Here is a 17,574-nt window from a genome sequence, read left to right on the forward strand (position 1 = left end):
TGGCCTATGGGACGTGGGATCCGCAACAAATGTGAATTTTTTTGTTGATGCACACTATCATTCCAATAGACTACTCTGTAGGTAGCAAAAATCAGCATATGTTGAGGCATTTAACTGAATGAAAGGGAAAGGTTCACTTGCTGCTCTTTTTGTGCGTAGCGCGGTGTAACAAGGGAGCCTCAAAATAGTTCCTCAGAAGGAAATTAAATGTTTAGGAATACGAAACCGGGACCAACGCCGCTTTCAAACCAGTCGCTCTGCAATCCGAGCTACATGAATGAAGCCTTAGTAGCCACATATACTAATGGAAACCCATGCATGATAGTGCCCCCATTGTCCTTTTTTTTTCTTGCAGCGTGGGTGTCATTTGATGTCATCTTGAAGACTGCATGGACAATTAAAGATATAAGTTATCTAATAAGGACAATGATCCTTCTTGTGGACACCACAAGACGTCACCTTTCCAGTGATAAGGAGTGTAATGAGAAATGTTTGTTACTTTTGTTTTATTGTATCCTGTAACACAAGAGTTTTCATATTACTAAGATGTTTCTGTCAAACAAAAATGAACATAATGAGAAAAGATGTCTGCTATGAACATCACAATGAAAGATGAAATCATCGACAAGGACATAATTCATACCGCCTGTGCTTATTCACATCAGGTTCTCAGTAGTATATTTCGAGAAGATTTAGCTGTATCTGCCGAAAGTGACACCAGTGACAAGTGAACGAAACAAAGCAGATCGCTAAATCAAAAGTACGCTACTGATCAAACTGCTTCATAAGCACAAATTCATCCTAGTAATATATCTATAAAAGACTATAATATAAGCAGGCAAAAGGCGCTGCAGTTATGCAAGGTTAATACAAGTGCAAGGCATCGGGGCTTGTTGCAGTGGATATACAGCAGCTGTTAGCAGATGATTCAAAGAACGGGATCGTATCTGCTAGACCAGTCGGCACAGCCACACTTTTACATCATCAACCACGAAGAAAAGCTGTGGAATAAATAACAATGACCTAAGCATTTGCTAAAGTTTATCTACAGTTAGAGTACAAAGCTGCTTCAATTCAACGGACATCCTGAAGATCGCTATTCTCCTTCAGCCCTATATTTAAAGTTGTGCAAAGTGACATAGATCACGGCACAAAATATTCCTACACCCACCTGCACACAATGCACTTCATTATCGGTTCACTGCCAGCGCCGAGATACCGACTGACCCTTCTTCACAGCAGCACGTGGGCCGTGGCTATGGTGCACTGCACGACACAATGTGGGTGGTCCTGGCCAACACAAATGATCGTTAGTTGTGATGATGACGATGGCGTTTCGCCGCGATGCTACTATGCCTTGGAACAATCGCTGTTCATTTTCAACTTCTTTAGTGGTGCCTCCGTGCTGTCTTCACTCGACTCGTCTCGTCTTGTTGAAAGGTCTGCAAGCAAACACAAAAGCATTTGTCTCGTTCTCATGATCCTGTGCGCAGAGATCTCGAAGACAGAGTATAAAAGGCCAAGAATGAGAATAAAAGCCAAGCTAGCTGCCATGAAATGAGGGAGAAAAAATTTTCAATGCTGCCTAATGAGAGGAGTATGTTGTCACATCCATACACCATGTTCCCAACAAAACATAACTGGTACTTTTATTTTCTTTTATAGTCATAGTGGTGTAGAAAATAATGTAAGCAAGAATTGCACAACATGTTTAGATTTTTTCTATTTAGAGTATTATTCATGGATTGATAATGCCCATATAAACGAGTTACTAATCACATGATTTAGTCAAACAATTGTTAATCACTAAAAAATGTTGATGCAAGTGATCTCGTTGGGCTATGTAAAAATGCTTGCGACCAAAAATATAGCACATGTCGCGCTTTTTTTAATAATTTGTTCAATTTTGGGCCCCCTGGCAAAACATTTTCTTCTGCTTCCTTCTGTAAATTCTGCTTCCTTCTTTAAAAATCGCATCTGATTTCTACAATTTGACGAAACGAAAGTGACGTGGACGGAGAGTACAGGGGGAGGGCCCCTCTGGGCTGCATTATGGGGGGCGCAGCCCCCCTGGAGCTGGCCCAGGATATTTTTCAAAGAGCTTGGCTAAGGCTTTCATGCAGTGCCAAGGGCCATCCTGTCTTGCATTTATTTCACAGGGGACTGTCCATGCCTGTTCTTTTTCCTTTCAGGCTTTTCAAATTCGGATCATGCAGCAGTGACAAATAAGGAGTCGGACTTTGTGGTCCCATTGAGAATGAAGTTGCAGGATAACTGAAATTGCAGCATGTGTGTGGCTCATGCGCAATATAGGTATGGGATGTACGCGTGCCACGTACGCATGAAATCAATGGAACCCACTTTGTGTAACAGACATTTGTTTATGGTTTTAATACTTTCGAAAAGTCTATCTGCAGATATATATATATATATATATATATTGTTGCGGGTTCGCGGCTATGCAGCTATGCGGGCGGTGCGAAGAAGAAGACGACGACGTTTTTGGGCTGTTCGAAATACACAACGGCTGCCATCTTGACTGCTGGAGTACTTTTCTACTCTAAAGTAGTAAATACATTCGCAACATTTTGGTGGAGGTGCTGGGTACGACGCAAGACGGAACTTCGAAGCGGACGTGTTCTCGACTGCCCGACCATGGCAACAGAAACCAATTCTGCCGCTCCTGTTTCAGCCGCGACTCCGGCGCAGCCTGTACAGCCGGTCGTATTGACGCAACCGCGCGACCCTGGCAACTTCTGCGGCACCGACCATGTTGACGTTGACGACTGGATTCCGAAGTTCGAGCGGTTTGCAGCAGTGTACCGGTGGGACCCTACGATGATGCTCGCCAACGTTGGCTTCTATCTCTGCGGAACAGCTGGCGCGTGGTTCGAGGCTCATGAAGCGGACATAACCAGCTGGGATACTTGCAAACAGAAGCTTCGTGACCTGTTTGGTAAGGCCGTCGGACGCCAGCGGGCCGCTTCTAAAGAACTCTCTGGTCGGGCACAAACTACGACCGAATCATATGTCACCTACATCCTTGACGTTCTCGCCCTTTGCCATCGTGCCGACCCCAACATGTCCGAGGAAGACAAAGTAAGCCATTTACTTAAAGGCATTGCAGATGATGCTTTTAACATACTGGTTTCCAAAGACTGTTCCACCATTGATGACATCATCAAAGAGTGCCGCCGATTCGAAGAGCTGAAGAGTCGCCGGGTCGCCAAGAATTTCTTGCGACTTCCGAACACGGCCGCTACGTCATCTTGCGAGGACCTTCAGCCGCCATGCAGTCAACCACATAACAACGAAAGTGTGGTTCGCATCGTTCGTAGAGAAATCGAGGCCGCGTCTCCGTCTTTTCTGACCCGCCCATCTGATGATCGACCAACGATCTCGTTGATCCAACAGGTCGTGAGAGAGGAGCTGGCAAACGTTGGGCTGCAGCCTGTGTGTTCGTTGACGGAACCTCGGGTCAGTACCATAGCGCCTTCTCCTGCACCAGAAAGATTCCGCCGCTATCGTGATCCTGCTCAGTGGAGGACACAGGACGACAAGCCTATATGTTTTCATTGTCATGGTGTAGGACACATCTCCCGCTACTGTCGTTTCCGCACGTATCCACCTTGGTCGTTTCCTGGCTATCGACGTGACGACAACCACCGGCCCCTGCAGTACAGCGCTCGTGACGATGGACCGTACAATGGCACTCCTGCGACACCAGTCCGCCGGTCCAGCCGTTCGCCGTCCCCGCATGACCGTCGCTCCAGGTCACCTCAGCACCGCCGCTATTCGTCGCCCCACCCTAGTGGACGCCCTTCTTCGGAAAACTGAGCAATGCAGCTCCCGGAGGTGACGCTGCATTGGACTCCCGACCTGAAAACCCTCTGCTGACCTTGACTACGGACAAGAACCTGCTTGATGTAGAAGTGGATGGCCTTCCTGTTACTGCCCTTATTGACACCGGCGCACATATTTCAATTCTGAGCTCTGACCTCCGTGCACGATTAAACAAGGTCCTTACGCCGCCAGAGTCCCTATTTGTACGTGTCGCTAGTGGAGCGACCCCGGCTGTGCTCGGAATGTGCACCGCGCGTGTGAGATTCGCCGACCGCCAGACGTCCGTTCTATTCCATGTTCTCGCTCACTGTCCACATGACGTCATCCTTGGACTCGATTTTTTGTCCGACCACTCCGCTGTAATTGACTGCTCAGCCGGCGTCGTGCAACTTGACTTGCCTGCGGCCACCGAAGAGTCGAAGATGGTACAGAACAAGCTTTCGTGCGCTGAGTTTGTTCGCCTCCCACCCCAAGCCCTAACTTGTGTCACAGTTGAACCATATCCCAGTGTTCCGGATGGGGATTACGTGGTCTTTCCCTCTCCCGGTGTTTTATTGGCCCGCAACGTTTCCTCCCCGTACACCATATTAACTGTCACAGCGAACAAGACGTGCCTTCCTCTTCTGAACTTCGGACTCAGCCCTCAAATCCTACCACAAGGCATTGTTCTCGCCACTCTTTCACCGTCACACGAGTGCCAGATCTCATCAGTGTCACGTGAACTGGCCACAGTCGCCTCGCCGAACCCGCATAGCACCGACGCAGCCAAATCTACACGGCTCAACAATGTAACTAAGATGATTGCCTCAGACCTCTTGCCGTCTCAGGTCAAAGACCTCACTGATCTTCTCACGAGCTATTCGGACATATTTGACTTTGACGGTAGGCCCATAAGTCAAACATCGCAAGTCAAACATCGCATTAATACCGGTGATGCAGCTCCAATTCACAGGCGTCCCTATCGAGTGTCACCATCAGAACGCCAAGTTATCCAACAGGAGGTGAATAAGATGCTCACAAAAGGCATCATAGAGCCCTCATCGAGTCCGTGGGCGTCCCCTGTAGTCTTAGTTAAAAAGAAGGACAATACCTGGCGTTTCTGCGTGGACTATCGGCATTTAAACAAGGTCACCAAAAGGGATGTCTACCCGCTTCCTCGTATTGATGATGCCCTGGACTGCCTTCATGGCGCAACCTATTTTTCTTCGATAGACTTACGCTCCGGTTACTGGCAGATCGCCGTGGACGACCTCGACCGGGAGAAGACCGCCTTTGTAACGCCTGACGGTCTCTACCAATTCAAGGTAATGCCGTTTGGCTTGTGCAATGCGCCGGCAACGTTCGAGCGGATGATGGACACGCTTTTGCGCAGCTTTAAATGGTCTATCTGCCTGTGTTATCTGGACGACGTGATTGTGTTTGCCCCAACCTTTAATTCTCACCTCGAGCGCCTTTCCTCAATTCTTTCAGTATTTCGAGAGGCTGGGCTCCAACTTAATTCCTCGAAATGCCATTTTGGGCATCGCCAAGTTACTATTCTAGGGCATCTCGTTGACTCCTCCGGCATCCGCCCCGATCCCGACAAAGTCCGAGCTGTCCTGGATTTTCCTGTACCGACTTGTGTCAAGGACGTTCGAAGTTTTGTGGGCCTATGCTCATATTTCCGACGATTTGTCAGAAACTTCGCAGAGGTCGCACGCCCCCTCACTGATCTTTTGAAGAAAGATGTACCATTTGAGTGGGGTCCTGATCAAGGCACGGCCTTTTCCCAGCTCATAACACTTCTGACCACGCCACCGATTCTCGCCCACTTCGACCCGTCTGCTCCAACCGAGGTCCGCACTGATGCTAGTGGCTACGGTATTGGCGCGGTTTTAGCCCAGCGTCAATCCGGTCACGATCGAGTTCTTGCGTATGCCAGCCGGCTCCTTTCTCCTGCCGAACGCAATTACTCTATTACGGAACGCGAGTGCCTGGCGCTTGTATGGGCAGTTGGTAAATTCCGCCCCTATTTATATGGCCGGCCTTTCACAGTTACCACTGACCATCACGCTCTATGCTGGCTTTCAGCCCTCAAAGATCCAACGGGGCGCCTGGCTCGTTGGGCTCTGCGCCTCCAGGAATTCACATACACAGTGGTTTACAAGTCTGGCCGTTTACACCAAGACGCCGACTGCCTCTCTCGGTACCCCGTTGACGCTCCAGATCTAGTAACCGACGACGCGTCCATCTGTATTTCCTCGCTCTCTGCTTTCGGCAACATAGGATGTGAGCAACGGCGTGACGCGTCCCTACGCGAGCTAATCGACCGCCTGAACACAGGCTGTACAGACAGTTCGCTTCGCATGTTCGTTGTCATAGACGGCATTTTATACCGCCGCAACATGCACCATGTGGGAAACGAACTACTACTCGTAATACCCACTCATTTGCACTCGACCGTACTTCAGCAACTACATGATGTACCAACGGCTGGCCACCTTGGTGTTGCCAGAACGTACGACCGTGTCCGCCGACGCTTTTTCTGGCCCGGCCTCTACCGTTCTGTACAACGTTATGTTAGGTCTTGTGAGTCGTGCCAACGCCGCAAAAGGCCAGCGGTACACCCCGCCGGGCTCCTTCAACCGATCGACGTACCTGCCGAGCCTTTCTATCGTGTCGGCCTCGACCTGCTGGGCCCTTTCCCTCTTTCTACCGACGGTAACAGGTGGGTCGCCGTCGCCATAGATTACTCGACCCGTTTCGCAATTACGAGACCTCTTCCAAGCAGCTGCGCTACAGATGTCGCCGACTTTTTGATTCAAGACGTCATCTTACATCATGGTGCTCCTCGTCAACTGGTCACCGATCGCGGTCGCTACTTTTTATCTAAGGTAATTGACGATCTACTTCGTTCTTGTGCAACCAAGCACAAGCTTACGACGGCCTACCATCCTCAAACAAACGGCCTCACAGAACGTCTGAATCGCACACTCACTGACATGCTCGCCATGTACGTGTCGACGGATCATCGTGACTGGGACATTGCGCTACCCTTTGTCACTTTCGCTTACAATAGCTCACGCCACGACACTGCTGGATATTCTCCCTTTTACCTTTTGTATGGAAGAGACCCGACATTGCCGTTCGACACGCTTGTACCCAACCCTACCGACCTGTCCACAGCATATGCTCGCCGCGCTATTAGCACCGCGGAGAAAGCCCGTCAGATTGCCCACCAGCGCCTTTCGGACTCGCAGCTCCGTCAGAAACGTAGCTATGACAGCCACCATCGGGACGTCCACTTTAGTCCAGGTGACCTCGTTCTTCTGTGGACTCCGTCGCGACATGTTGGTCTGGCTGAAAAGCTTCTACCCAAGTATTCCGGACCTTATCGTGTGCTACGGCAGGTAACTGATGTTACCTATGAAATAGCACCTCTAAACCCTTCGATACCTTCCACATCTTCCGACATCGTCCACGTCGCTCGCCTCAAGCCGTACATCTCGTCCAACACCTGCTAACAAGCGCCGGGTCGGCGCTTTTCGCCGCCGGAGGTCGATGTTGCGGGTTCGCGGCTATGCAGCTATGCGGGCGGTGCGAAGAAGAAGACGACGACGTTTTTGGGCTGTTCGAAATACACAACGGCTGCCATCTTGACTGCTGGAGTACTTTTCTACTCTAAAGTAGTAAATACATTCGCAACAATATATATATATTGTTACGGATGTGATGGGTTTATTTTCAATGAAAAATGTCAGCGCTCTACCGTCACTGCCGAATCACCATCGCTCGAGCGCGTCTGATCTCTTCTTCTTCCTCGCTCTTTCAGTCCGCGTTACATTTCCCTCCGGGCCAGACGAAGCTCACCGAGCGAGTAGAAGCGATCGGTTGTTGTAGGGCTTCAATCGGGCAATGTGCACAATTTGCGTCTTGCGCGAACGCCGGTTCTGAGCTGTCACTCTCGCGACAGCGTAAGTGATGTCACTTAAGCACTGAGTAATCACAAACGGTCCTGAGTACTTAGAAAGAAACTTCTGGCAAAGTCCCTTTTTTCGAACAGGCGTCCACAGCCAGACCAAATCACCTGTAGCGAAAGTCACGGGCGGGTGTTTTGCGTCGTAACGGTCTTTCGCGCGAGCGTGGGCGGAAAGAGTTCGGAGCCGAGCAAGTCGACGAGCTTCTTCGGCGCGACACAACGTCTGCGCGACACTGGCATTTTCGTTCGTCGAAAATGGAAGTATGGTGTCAAGGAAACTTTGCGGATGACGAGCATAGAGAAGAAAGAAAGGCGTATAACCTGTGACTTCGTGTTTCGCGGTATTAAAGGCGTATGTAACAAAAGGTAATACGGCATCCCAGTTCTTGTGATCCGCTGCGACGTACATTGAAAGCATGTTGATGATGGTACGATTGGTGCGCTCAGTGAGGCCGTTGGTCTGAGGGTGGTATGGCGTGGAATGGCGATACTGACACCCACAAAGCCGTAGCAACTCTTCGACAACGTCAGCGGTAAACTGACGGCCGCGATCACTTATCACCACACGAGGAGCCCCGTGACGAAGTATGATCGAGTGTAGAAGAAACCATGACACATCAGATGATGTGGCTGAAGCAACCGCCATCGTTTCAGTATACCGCGTCAGGTAATCTACGCACACAATAATCCAGCGGCGGCCGGTGGTAGACTTGGGGAAAGGGCCCAGTAAATCTATGCCGACTTTTTCGAATGGTGATGTCGGTGGCTTAACCGGCTGCAGTGGGCCGGCCGATGGTGTGGTAGGTTGTTTGTGACGTTGGCAGACATCACAACTTGCGACGTAGTGCTTGGTGGTCTTCCAGAGTCGAGGCCAGTAAAAACGTTGTCGGATACGGTGAAGCGTTCGGGCAAATCCAAGGTGCCCAGACGTGATGTCATCGTGCATGGCTTGGAATACCGCAAGACGCAGGCATTCTGGCACGACGAGTAGTAGTGTGGAACCATGGCTGGAGTAATTCTTGCGATATAGTAGGGCGTCATGAATCACGAATGGCGTGGTGCGTTTAGAGCTACGAGCCACATCAATCATTGGTTTCAGCGAAGGGTCACGCTGTTGTTCGTGACGAAAGACATCCAAATTTGGGAAGTTGGATGAGATTGCGGCCAGGTAGTTGTCAAAATCATCATCATCAGCATCCACAGTTGGAGATGGAAGACGAGATAAGCAGTCGGCATCTGCGTGACATCGACCGCTCTTGTAGGTCACAGAATAATTATATTCTTGAAGCCGTAAGGCCCAGCGAGCCAACCGACCAGCTGGGTCACGTAGTCCGACAAGCCAACAAAGCGAATGATGGTCTGTGACGATCTTGAACTGCCGGCCGTACAAATAAGGTCTGAACTTTTGGACGGCGAAAACAACTGCAAGACATTCCAGTTCGGTGACCGTATAATTCCTCTCCGCCTTAGTCAAAGTACGACTTGCATACGCCACGACGTGCTGCCGGCTATCGTGATATTGAACTAGCACGGCACCAACTCCGATACCACTAGCATCTGTATGCAGTTCCGTGAGTGCCTCCGGGTCGAAATGGCGCAAGAGGGGCCCGGAAGTAAGCAAATACTTCAGCTGCTCGAAAGCAGCCTCACACTCAATGGTCCATCGAAATGGAGTGTTTTTGCGGAGCAACTCTGTCAGGGGATGAGCAAGCTGGGCGAAGTCTTTGATAAACCGACGAAAGTAAGAACACAGGCCCACGAAGCTACGGAGATCCTTCGAAGACGTCGGTTGCTTGAAGTCTCGGACAGCACTGATTTTGTGCGGGTCTGGTCGTATACCGTCCTTGTCAACTAGATATCCAAGCACAAGGGCTTGACGCTCACCAAAATGACACTTCTTTGCGTTTAAAACGAGACCAGCTTGTTTGACGCAGTCTAGAACAACGCTAAGCCGATGGTTGTGTTCGTGGAATGTCTTGCCAAAAATAATTACATCATCGAGATAACACATACATATCTCCCATTTGAGACCGCGAAGGATTGAGTCCATGAATCGCTCGAAGGTAGCTGGGGCATTGCATAAGCCAAACGGCATAACGTTGAATTCAAATAATCCATCAGGCGTGACAAAAGCAGTCTTCTCTTTGTCAGACGGATGCATTGGTATTTGCCAGTATCCAGACCTTAGGTCGACAGACGAAAAGTATGCGGCCGAGTGCAGACAATCAACAGCATCGTCGATGCGTGGTAGCGGATACACGTCTTTCTTTGTGACGGCGTTGAGACGGCGGTAGTCTACACAGAATCGCCAAGAGTTGTCTTTCTTTTTTACCAATATAACAGGAGCTGCCCAGGGACTGCTTGACTTTTGAATAACGCCTTTCTGCAGCATGTCGTTGACCTGATCGGCGATCACTTGCCTCTCTGACGGGGATACGCGATAGGGTTTCTGGCGTATCGGTGTAGCATCTCCCGTGTTGATGCGGTGGTGCATACGGGATTCGGGCAACATGGAACAACGCTTGTTTTGAGCGAAATCAAAGACTCCCGCGTAGCGTGTAAGTACCTCCTCAAGGACATTCTGCTCGGAAGAAGGCAACGACTTGTTGATCATACGTTTAATCTCGGCTGAGTAGTTGGGCGCAGTCTGACTGATAGCTGGAGACTCTGAGACCATTCTCACGTCAATTGTGGCCTGCTCCTCGAACGTACCCAGTTTGAATCCGGCTGGTAGAACAACAGGCTCTGAGGCTGCGTTGAGTGCCCACAAGCAAGCATGTCCGTCGATGGCTGTAAGGACAGACCGTGGGACCAGCACATTCTTCTTAATGGCGTTTGCATGATCAGGCTCCACAAGTCCAGTGCAGGGTCCTGAGCGGACATGAGAAGAGCATACGGGTACAAACACTGCTGTTCGACCAGGGATCGTCACATCTTCAGACAACGAAAGAGCATCGATGGGCAGAGTCGGAAAATCGTCAACTATTGCAGCGGGCAACGTATTTTGTAGAAGAATCTCTCCAGTTCCACAGTCAAGCGTAGCGGCGCATTCATGAAGGAGGTCTATCCCTAAAATGATGTCATGAGTTGTGTGAGCCAGTACGGTGAATTCAACTCGGAAATTTTGTCCACCAATCGTGAGTACAACTGAACAAATACCAACAGGGCATAACGTTTCGCCTCCAACTCCACGAAAAGTTTCTTTACGATTCCACGCGAACATAACTTTGTGACCCAAGAAACGATGTTTGAAACGAAGGCTCATAACCGAAACAGCAGCACCAGTGTCTACAAGAGCAAGAGTATCTACACCGTCTATACACACACGCACTTTGTTCATCAACATCACAGCAGAAGGAGGAATTGGCGAAACTGACCGTTCCGCGACCGCACCTCCATCGGTCGCACCAGTTAGTTTCCCAGCTGATGCGGGGAAGGTGACCGACGACGCGGAGACGGCGACCGGCGGGACCGTGTCGGAGGCGGGGTCAGGCTTCTCTCGGAGGCAGGGGACTCGCTGCGAAATTCGTTAGGCCATTGCTGTCGGGGACGGTGGTCGGCCGAGTGAGAGGTCCAGGTTTCGTGCATACGAGGCGGGTGCGTCGAAAAACGTGGCGGCACAGGCGTTTCGTACATGCGAGCCGGATACGTCGAAAAACGTGGCGGTGCAGGCGGCCGTCTGGGACAGAAGCGCGAAATATGCCCTGGGAGACCACATGTGTAGCAAACGGGGACTTGTCGACTTACGTTAGCCGGAGCAGAGGTGGCAGAAGTACGCGGAGACGGGTCGTGCTCCGCAGGAACATTTTGTGATGAAGCATAGTAATCTTCTGGTAGAGGCCTGGTTGACGACGGTCGGGGGTCCGCAGCGGCACGTCGAGATGATGACATCCGGTGGTGGCCACGACCTGTCGGGGAAAACGGAAGCCGCGGGGTAAAATCTGCAGTTTCTGTGCGTGGTCGGTTTTCGACGTGACGCTCTCGCATCCAGTAGGGAGGTGGTTCGGGGCACGCGGCGAACGAGCATTGGTGGTGAACGTCACCTGCTTGAAGTCGTACGAGCTCTTCTCGAACTACCCGACGTACGAGGTAGGAAATGTCTTCGCAGGTGGCGACGTCCATACTTGCGACAGTGGGAACATTGTCCAAGCGCCCGAACTTGGGTAAAATTCTTCGGGTCTTCAACGCCTCGAATGCGCGACACTGCTGCCTGAAAATCGAAGGAGTGTTCAAGTTTTCTTTTGTTATCAAAAAATTGTACACGTCCTCGGCAATGCCTTTCAACAAATGACCGACTTTGTCTTCGTCAGACATATTTGCGTTGACAATTCCGCAAAGCTTCAACACTTCTTCAATGTAGGTTGTGCACGTCTCGCCGGGCAACTGAGCCCTACGTGACAGCGTTTGCTCAGCTTTCTTTTTCATGGAACTCGTGTCCCCAAAGCAGGCCTTCAGTTCCTTAACAAATATATCCCAAGTGGGGAGGACATGTTCATGGTTCTCAAACCAAAGCAAGGCTGTCCCGGCAAGGAAGAATACTACGTTCACGAGCTTCGCCGGTGCGCCCCATTCGTAGTAGCGGCTCACTCTCTCGAAGTGTTTTAGCCAAGCGTCCACGTCTTCGTCAGTTTTACCTGAGAAAATTCGTGGCTCAGGTGCCCAGTAGTCTGGTTGTCGAGGTCGACGGCCACCTTGCGCCGTGTCGGTGGCACTGGTGGATGCAGCAGCGTAGTACGTCAATGGGATTGCTGCGTCGTCGTTCATGGTGATGTTGTCCGGAGGTAGGCCAGCTAAGCGTCTGCTTCTTCGAAGAACTTCTGCTGCGGGGTCCAGGATGGCAAGTTACCCAGCACCGCTCCACCAAAGCTGTTACGGATGTGATGGGTTTATTTTCAATGAAAAATGTCAGCGCTCTACCGTCACTGCCGAATCACCATCGCTCGAGCGCGTCTGATCTCTTCTTCTTCCTCGCTCTTTCAGTCCGCGTTACAATATATATATATATATATATATATATATATATATATATATATATATATATATATATATATATATATATATATATATATATATATATATTCTTATTTACATTACATTGGTTTTAATAACTTTCCTTATACATTCCTTGGCATTATTGTCTGTTAGATCTCATTTTTATTGTGTCAAAACACGGAAAAACGAGCCCTTAGGTATACACTTCATTCCCTTTTATATATATATATATATATGAAGAGAGATCCATGCAGAAGAGGAAGTTGGGCTCTCTGCCATCTCCAGGAATATAAGAACTAACTTTCATTTAATAAAATAGCAGAAATCGGATGTGATCCTTGAGGAAGAAAACAGAAAATTATTTTGCCAAGTAGCCGAAAGTTTGTTTTTTCTTTGTAAACTGGACAAATTATTTTGAAAAAAAAAAAAGGGGGTGGGGGGATGCAATAAGTGCTATATTTTTGGACACCAACATTTTGCATAGCCCAATGAGATTACTTGCATGACACTGCCACTTCACCAATTTCAACAATATAGGATTCAAAAATTACATTCAAAGACAGTCAAGCTTGTACTGATATATGTAGCCCTCAACTGGTAGCGAAGCTACAGTGCAATCTGAAAGTGAGGACAAGGGGGAGACACTTAGCACAGCTGGCCATAAACAGTTGCAGTGTCACTAGGCCAAGGAATTAGCTTAATAAAATGCTTCGCTGAGTGCACCGATTCATAGTCTGAATTAGCGTCAAAAGACGGGACACAAGACGATATGTCGTCTTGTTTGCTTGTCTCATCTTTTCGAGCTCGAATTTATTCCAGACATGGTTAACCCAGTCAAGTCAACTCGGCTTTCCTTACCTCCCTGAGAGTCTGGAAACTGGGTGTCACTGCTGTTCTCCGTAATGCATGTGCTAGATTCTTCTGGCCTTGCATCCCTCATGACTTGACTGTCACCCTGAGAGTCCTGGCTGAATTCCGAGAAACCTTAAGTGAATAGCATGTTGAAAATGTTTTAGTCAAACAGAAACGAAAAACTGTTACACATAATTGGCAAATTGTAATATTGGACTTGAGCACTTGAGAACTAGAACTTTTCATGTTTCACAAAAATATTACTCAGATTTACTCAGGAGGACCAAAACAATCTACTGCGTAACAATCAACCAGTCAAAACGGCAAGAGACAATGGAGGGAAGCGGCACGCACAATGAAAAATTCACTGGATACACATACTGTGGGAATGTCACAAGATAATAAACAGTACTGGGGACGCAACTTATAGCAATCGCCTCTGTTCTCTTGATTATCAACACTGGACGGTCCAGCAGGCCGAGGAAGCCACCAGAACTGAAGGACTGCAGGCCACTACATAGGTGGAATCTTTTGCCGCTCTCACAAGCTTGCAGGTCATTCCATTAAAGCTATTTGTATGTATGTGTCTCGATAATTTGCGTCACTTACCGGTGAAAGATTCCTCTAGCCCTTCAGACATGTTTGAATTAGACTTGTCTTTCCCTACCAAGGACTGGGAATCTGTAAGATTGTGAAACAACGTTAAGAAGAACTACATGGCAACTTAGCACAAAATTTAACTGAAGACTGTAAGACTTACAAAAGCAACATAAAATTACAAGTTTCATCATAAAAGTAAGTACATGTGTAGCATACAGCACTGAGCAGGCAGGGTTCACCGCACATCGAGACAACTAGTGCTTACCATCATTCTTGATGTCGTGTTTACCCGATGTTTCAATGTTTTCTTTGTTGCTTGAAGCTGCTGGTGCTTTGGTTTTCGCCCTAGCCTAAACAATGAAAATGAGTATCTTACAACACCACCTGTACAGGCACGTATAACATTGACATTTCTGTCAACAGAGCACTAGACACAAGAACACAAGTCATTACTTGCTGAACTTGTGAGCTTCCGATACCTGGCAGAAGCATTTCAGGTACAATATTGTGTACTGGCAAGCCTCAGACCAACCTCACGAAAGGCTTTCTATATACTGGCACCACATACACTATAATTAGAAGCGGATAATTGAGGGCGCCCTCCAATACTTTTTCAGGATGCTCAGAAAACACTGCCTATCAGTAGTCGACCCCCCCTCCCCCCCCCCCCGAGAACACACAAGCCAAACATTATAGCGCAACATGCAGCCTGTAATTAACGATTAATTCTTAAAAGTCAGCTAGAAATCATTCCCTCTTCTTTCTACACATGATGTCATATACATAATTCATGGCCATTGGTTGATTTGAACATAGTGAGCTGCGCAGCTACCGCAGTTGTTGGAGGCCCTCATGTGGTCACTAGCGGTAAATCTGCAAGTAAGCTGCGCAGTCGAAGAAAAAACAATAAAAGTGCTCAATGTGCACGTGACGTAACTTTTTTTTTCTGTGCCATCCCTCCTTGCTTAGCTTCCGGTGCCTTCAGTGAAATAAGAGAACAGAAAAAGCAATTACAGCATGTGAGAAATATCTGTAACTCCGCTCGTACAAGACACGATTCTACACGTTTTCGCAGCAGCTGGTTTGTGAATAATTAACTCCTTTGATTAAGCCATTTGATGATTGCTTTTAAAGTGTTGCAGGGCCCACTTGACTGTCTCGTATTTCACCAGCTAGAAAAGATTTCGAACGTCTCATGTGAAAGCATATTGCAGAGAAGAACCTTTTCTTTTTTTTTTTGATAGCCTATATTTGTCAGCTCCACCTGGCTGCTGGACTCCTGTTATTTGTCGCAACTCCTGTTATTGAACGCAACAGTAACAGGCCCAATCTGAATATACTATGTAGTTGGAAATACAAGCACACTGGGAGAACGAAACGAGAGGAAATTTATAATACAAAAACTCGCTGCTCAAACTTTCCCAGGACTCTCAACTGTGAATCGAAATTTAAATTTAAATTGGACACAGGAATGGTGTTTACATACCTGATCAGTGCTTGGAACTGAAAAAAGAAGAAAAACGAAGTTGAAGCAGCAGCATCCGCTATAGCTTTTCATCTGCAAAACACCCTCACCTATAACCTGCACGGCTCTGAACCCATTCCAAATTGCATTAAAACCTGCATTGAAGTATAGTGCCCCCCCCCCCCCCATGAAAAAAAAAAAAAAAAAACTCGTGCTGATTCGTTTCGACATTCTTTCTCCAACAGAACCCAAAACATGTACTGGACCCTCGGTCATGCTATTACAAGTTTGCGAAACACGGCACTTTTAACTAGATAAAACAACCTGGAGCTTTTTTTTTTTTTTTTCAACGTGTGTTTGATACTCGCCTGGGACCCATTTGTAGATTTTCATACTCGTGTCTCCTATGGTGACCCACTTCTTTTCCCTGAAAAAAAAATTGTCACACTAACGAGATTCGGTAGAGCGTGGTGATCAAGACAATTGAAAGTGTTACACGTATAACTTTCTAAGCTAAGTTTAAGGAAGGGCGAGTGAATGCATGGTCAACACACAATAAAGGAGAAAATGTTCGGATCAGCATACATGAAATGTAAATACAGGTTGGAGCACATGTACTAAAAGCACGACACAGTAAAAACACCACACAGCCACTGCACGGAACTAGAAAGAACGCCCGGCCGAGGTTTTCCCCTCCGTGTCAATTACCCGTAAAAAATAATTTCAACTCGTTCTGCCAATGCGTACTCATAATCGCGAAAACACCGAAGCGAGCCGCTGACAACAAACAAACGCGCCAATCGAAGCAGGGTGACAAGAGAAGCTGTGTTGCGACAATCCGCGGAACCAAGATTCACGACTATCATGTCTGCCGTTGCCAAGGGCCGTATGAATCTGCGGCTGTTGGTGGGATCGTACAACGACCGGGAAAGTGGCTACGGCGCGAAGCACCGCAGCGTAGTCCTTGCGGCAAGCAACGCCTAGAGCGCGCTTCGGCGTGAGCCGGTCGCGATGCACCGTCGAGACACCGGCAAACACGTTCACGGTATCGATTCCCCCTACCATTTGCGAACCTTGTCGATGGCTTGCATGACCCTCTTGAAGTCGTCCTTCGCACGGCTCCGCGTCTCGGCGCGTACCGACCTGGACATCATCGTCGAAGCAGCGAGCGATCGCCTGACACAAACGAAACTGATTCGGCGGCAGTCGGCGCCGGTTAACAGTAGTCGGACAAAGGCTCGTCCTGCAGCGTGCCGACTCAGTCACGCAAGCAATGTAAGCGGGAGGGGGGAAAACCGAATAAAGAAAAAAAGCCATGATAAAAGCATAAATGAATGGATGAATGTGGTTGTACCCCTTAGAGTGGGCGGCGGCTAACGCCATCTAGCCGTAATACTTAGTGAACCAACCATTAGAATTAGCTTTTATTTTTTTCTTTAAATAGTGAAGTTGACGATTTGTACTTTGCAGTTAAGGGTTTAATTTTTACTCATGCCTTGACTTGAGAAACTCATCGCCGTGAACTTCACTCGTGCCTTGAGCAACCGCAACAAAATGGGCGCCACGAGCGGCTGTGATGTTTACAATATGGCGACGATGACGTTTTTGACTCGCCAACACGGAGGAAGTGACTCGCCAACTTGAAAGATTTGCAGAATACAAATGCACAGCCTTTGAGACGTGCAACTCGTGTACAAAATAAGTTTTCTTTTTTAAAAAATTATTAAACAATAATTAGGGTAATACCTCAACACTACTTCTTGTTACTTTATAAAATGCAATAAATTCAACACTATTGTTGTTATTTAAAAATGCAATAAAGTAGTTTAAATACCTTTACGTTTTTAATAAATATACAAAACAC

At 48.1% G+C, this 17,574-nt stretch overlaps 1 protein-coding gene across 2 annotated transcripts; it reads right to left on the reverse strand.

Annotated features, from left to right (window-relative positions):
• Positions 1 to 489: 489 nt before the first annotated feature.
• Positions 490 to 17,003, reverse strand: BCL7-like (chromatin remodeling complex subunit BCL7B-like protein). 2 transcript variants are annotated; one of them, XM_037427330.2, is made up of 8 exons: positions 16,773 to 17,003; positions 16,079 to 16,137; positions 15,732 to 15,748; positions 15,183 to 15,224; positions 14,511 to 14,595; positions 14,255 to 14,326; positions 13,652 to 13,777; positions 490 to 1,442 (listed from the first exon to the last, which is right to left on the reverse strand). In XM_037427330.2, the coding sequence occupies exons 1-8, from the start codon at positions 16,862 to 16,864 to the stop codon at positions 1,351 to 1,353; spliced, it is 585 nt and encodes a 194-aa protein (XP_037283227.1). In that variant the 5' UTR covers positions 16,865 to 17,003; the 3' UTR covers positions 490 to 1,350. The 2 variants fall into 2 exon arrangements, with proteins under 2 accessions (XP_037283227.1, XP_037283233.1); XM_037427336.2 differs by lacking the exon at positions 15,183 to 15,224.
• Positions 17,004 to 17,574: the final 571 nt, after the last annotated feature.

Source organism: Rhipicephalus microplus, chromosome 3, assembly GCF_043290135.1.
Source record: "Rhipicephalus microplus isolate Deutch F79 chromosome 3, USDA_Rmic, whole genome shotgun sequence".
Classification (NCBI taxonomy): domain Eukaryota; kingdom Metazoa; phylum Arthropoda; class Arachnida; order Ixodida; family Ixodidae; genus Rhipicephalus; species Rhipicephalus microplus.

Excerpts from the sequence above, each read along its gene's own strand:
- BCL7-like (XM_037427330.2), bottom strand. The coding sequence starts at position 16,864 with ATGATGTCCAGGTCGGTACGCGCCGAGACGCGGAGCCGTGCGAAGGAC. Across the intron at positions 14,327-14,510 it reads ACACGACATCAAGAATGATG|ATTCCCAGTCCTTGGTAGGG; the intron begins GTAAGCACTAGT and ends ACAATCTTACAG. Across the intron at positions 1,443-13,651 it reads GTTTCCAGACTCTCAGGGAG|ACCTTTCAACAAGACGAGAC; the intron begins GTAAGGAAAGCC and ends GTTTGCTTGCAG.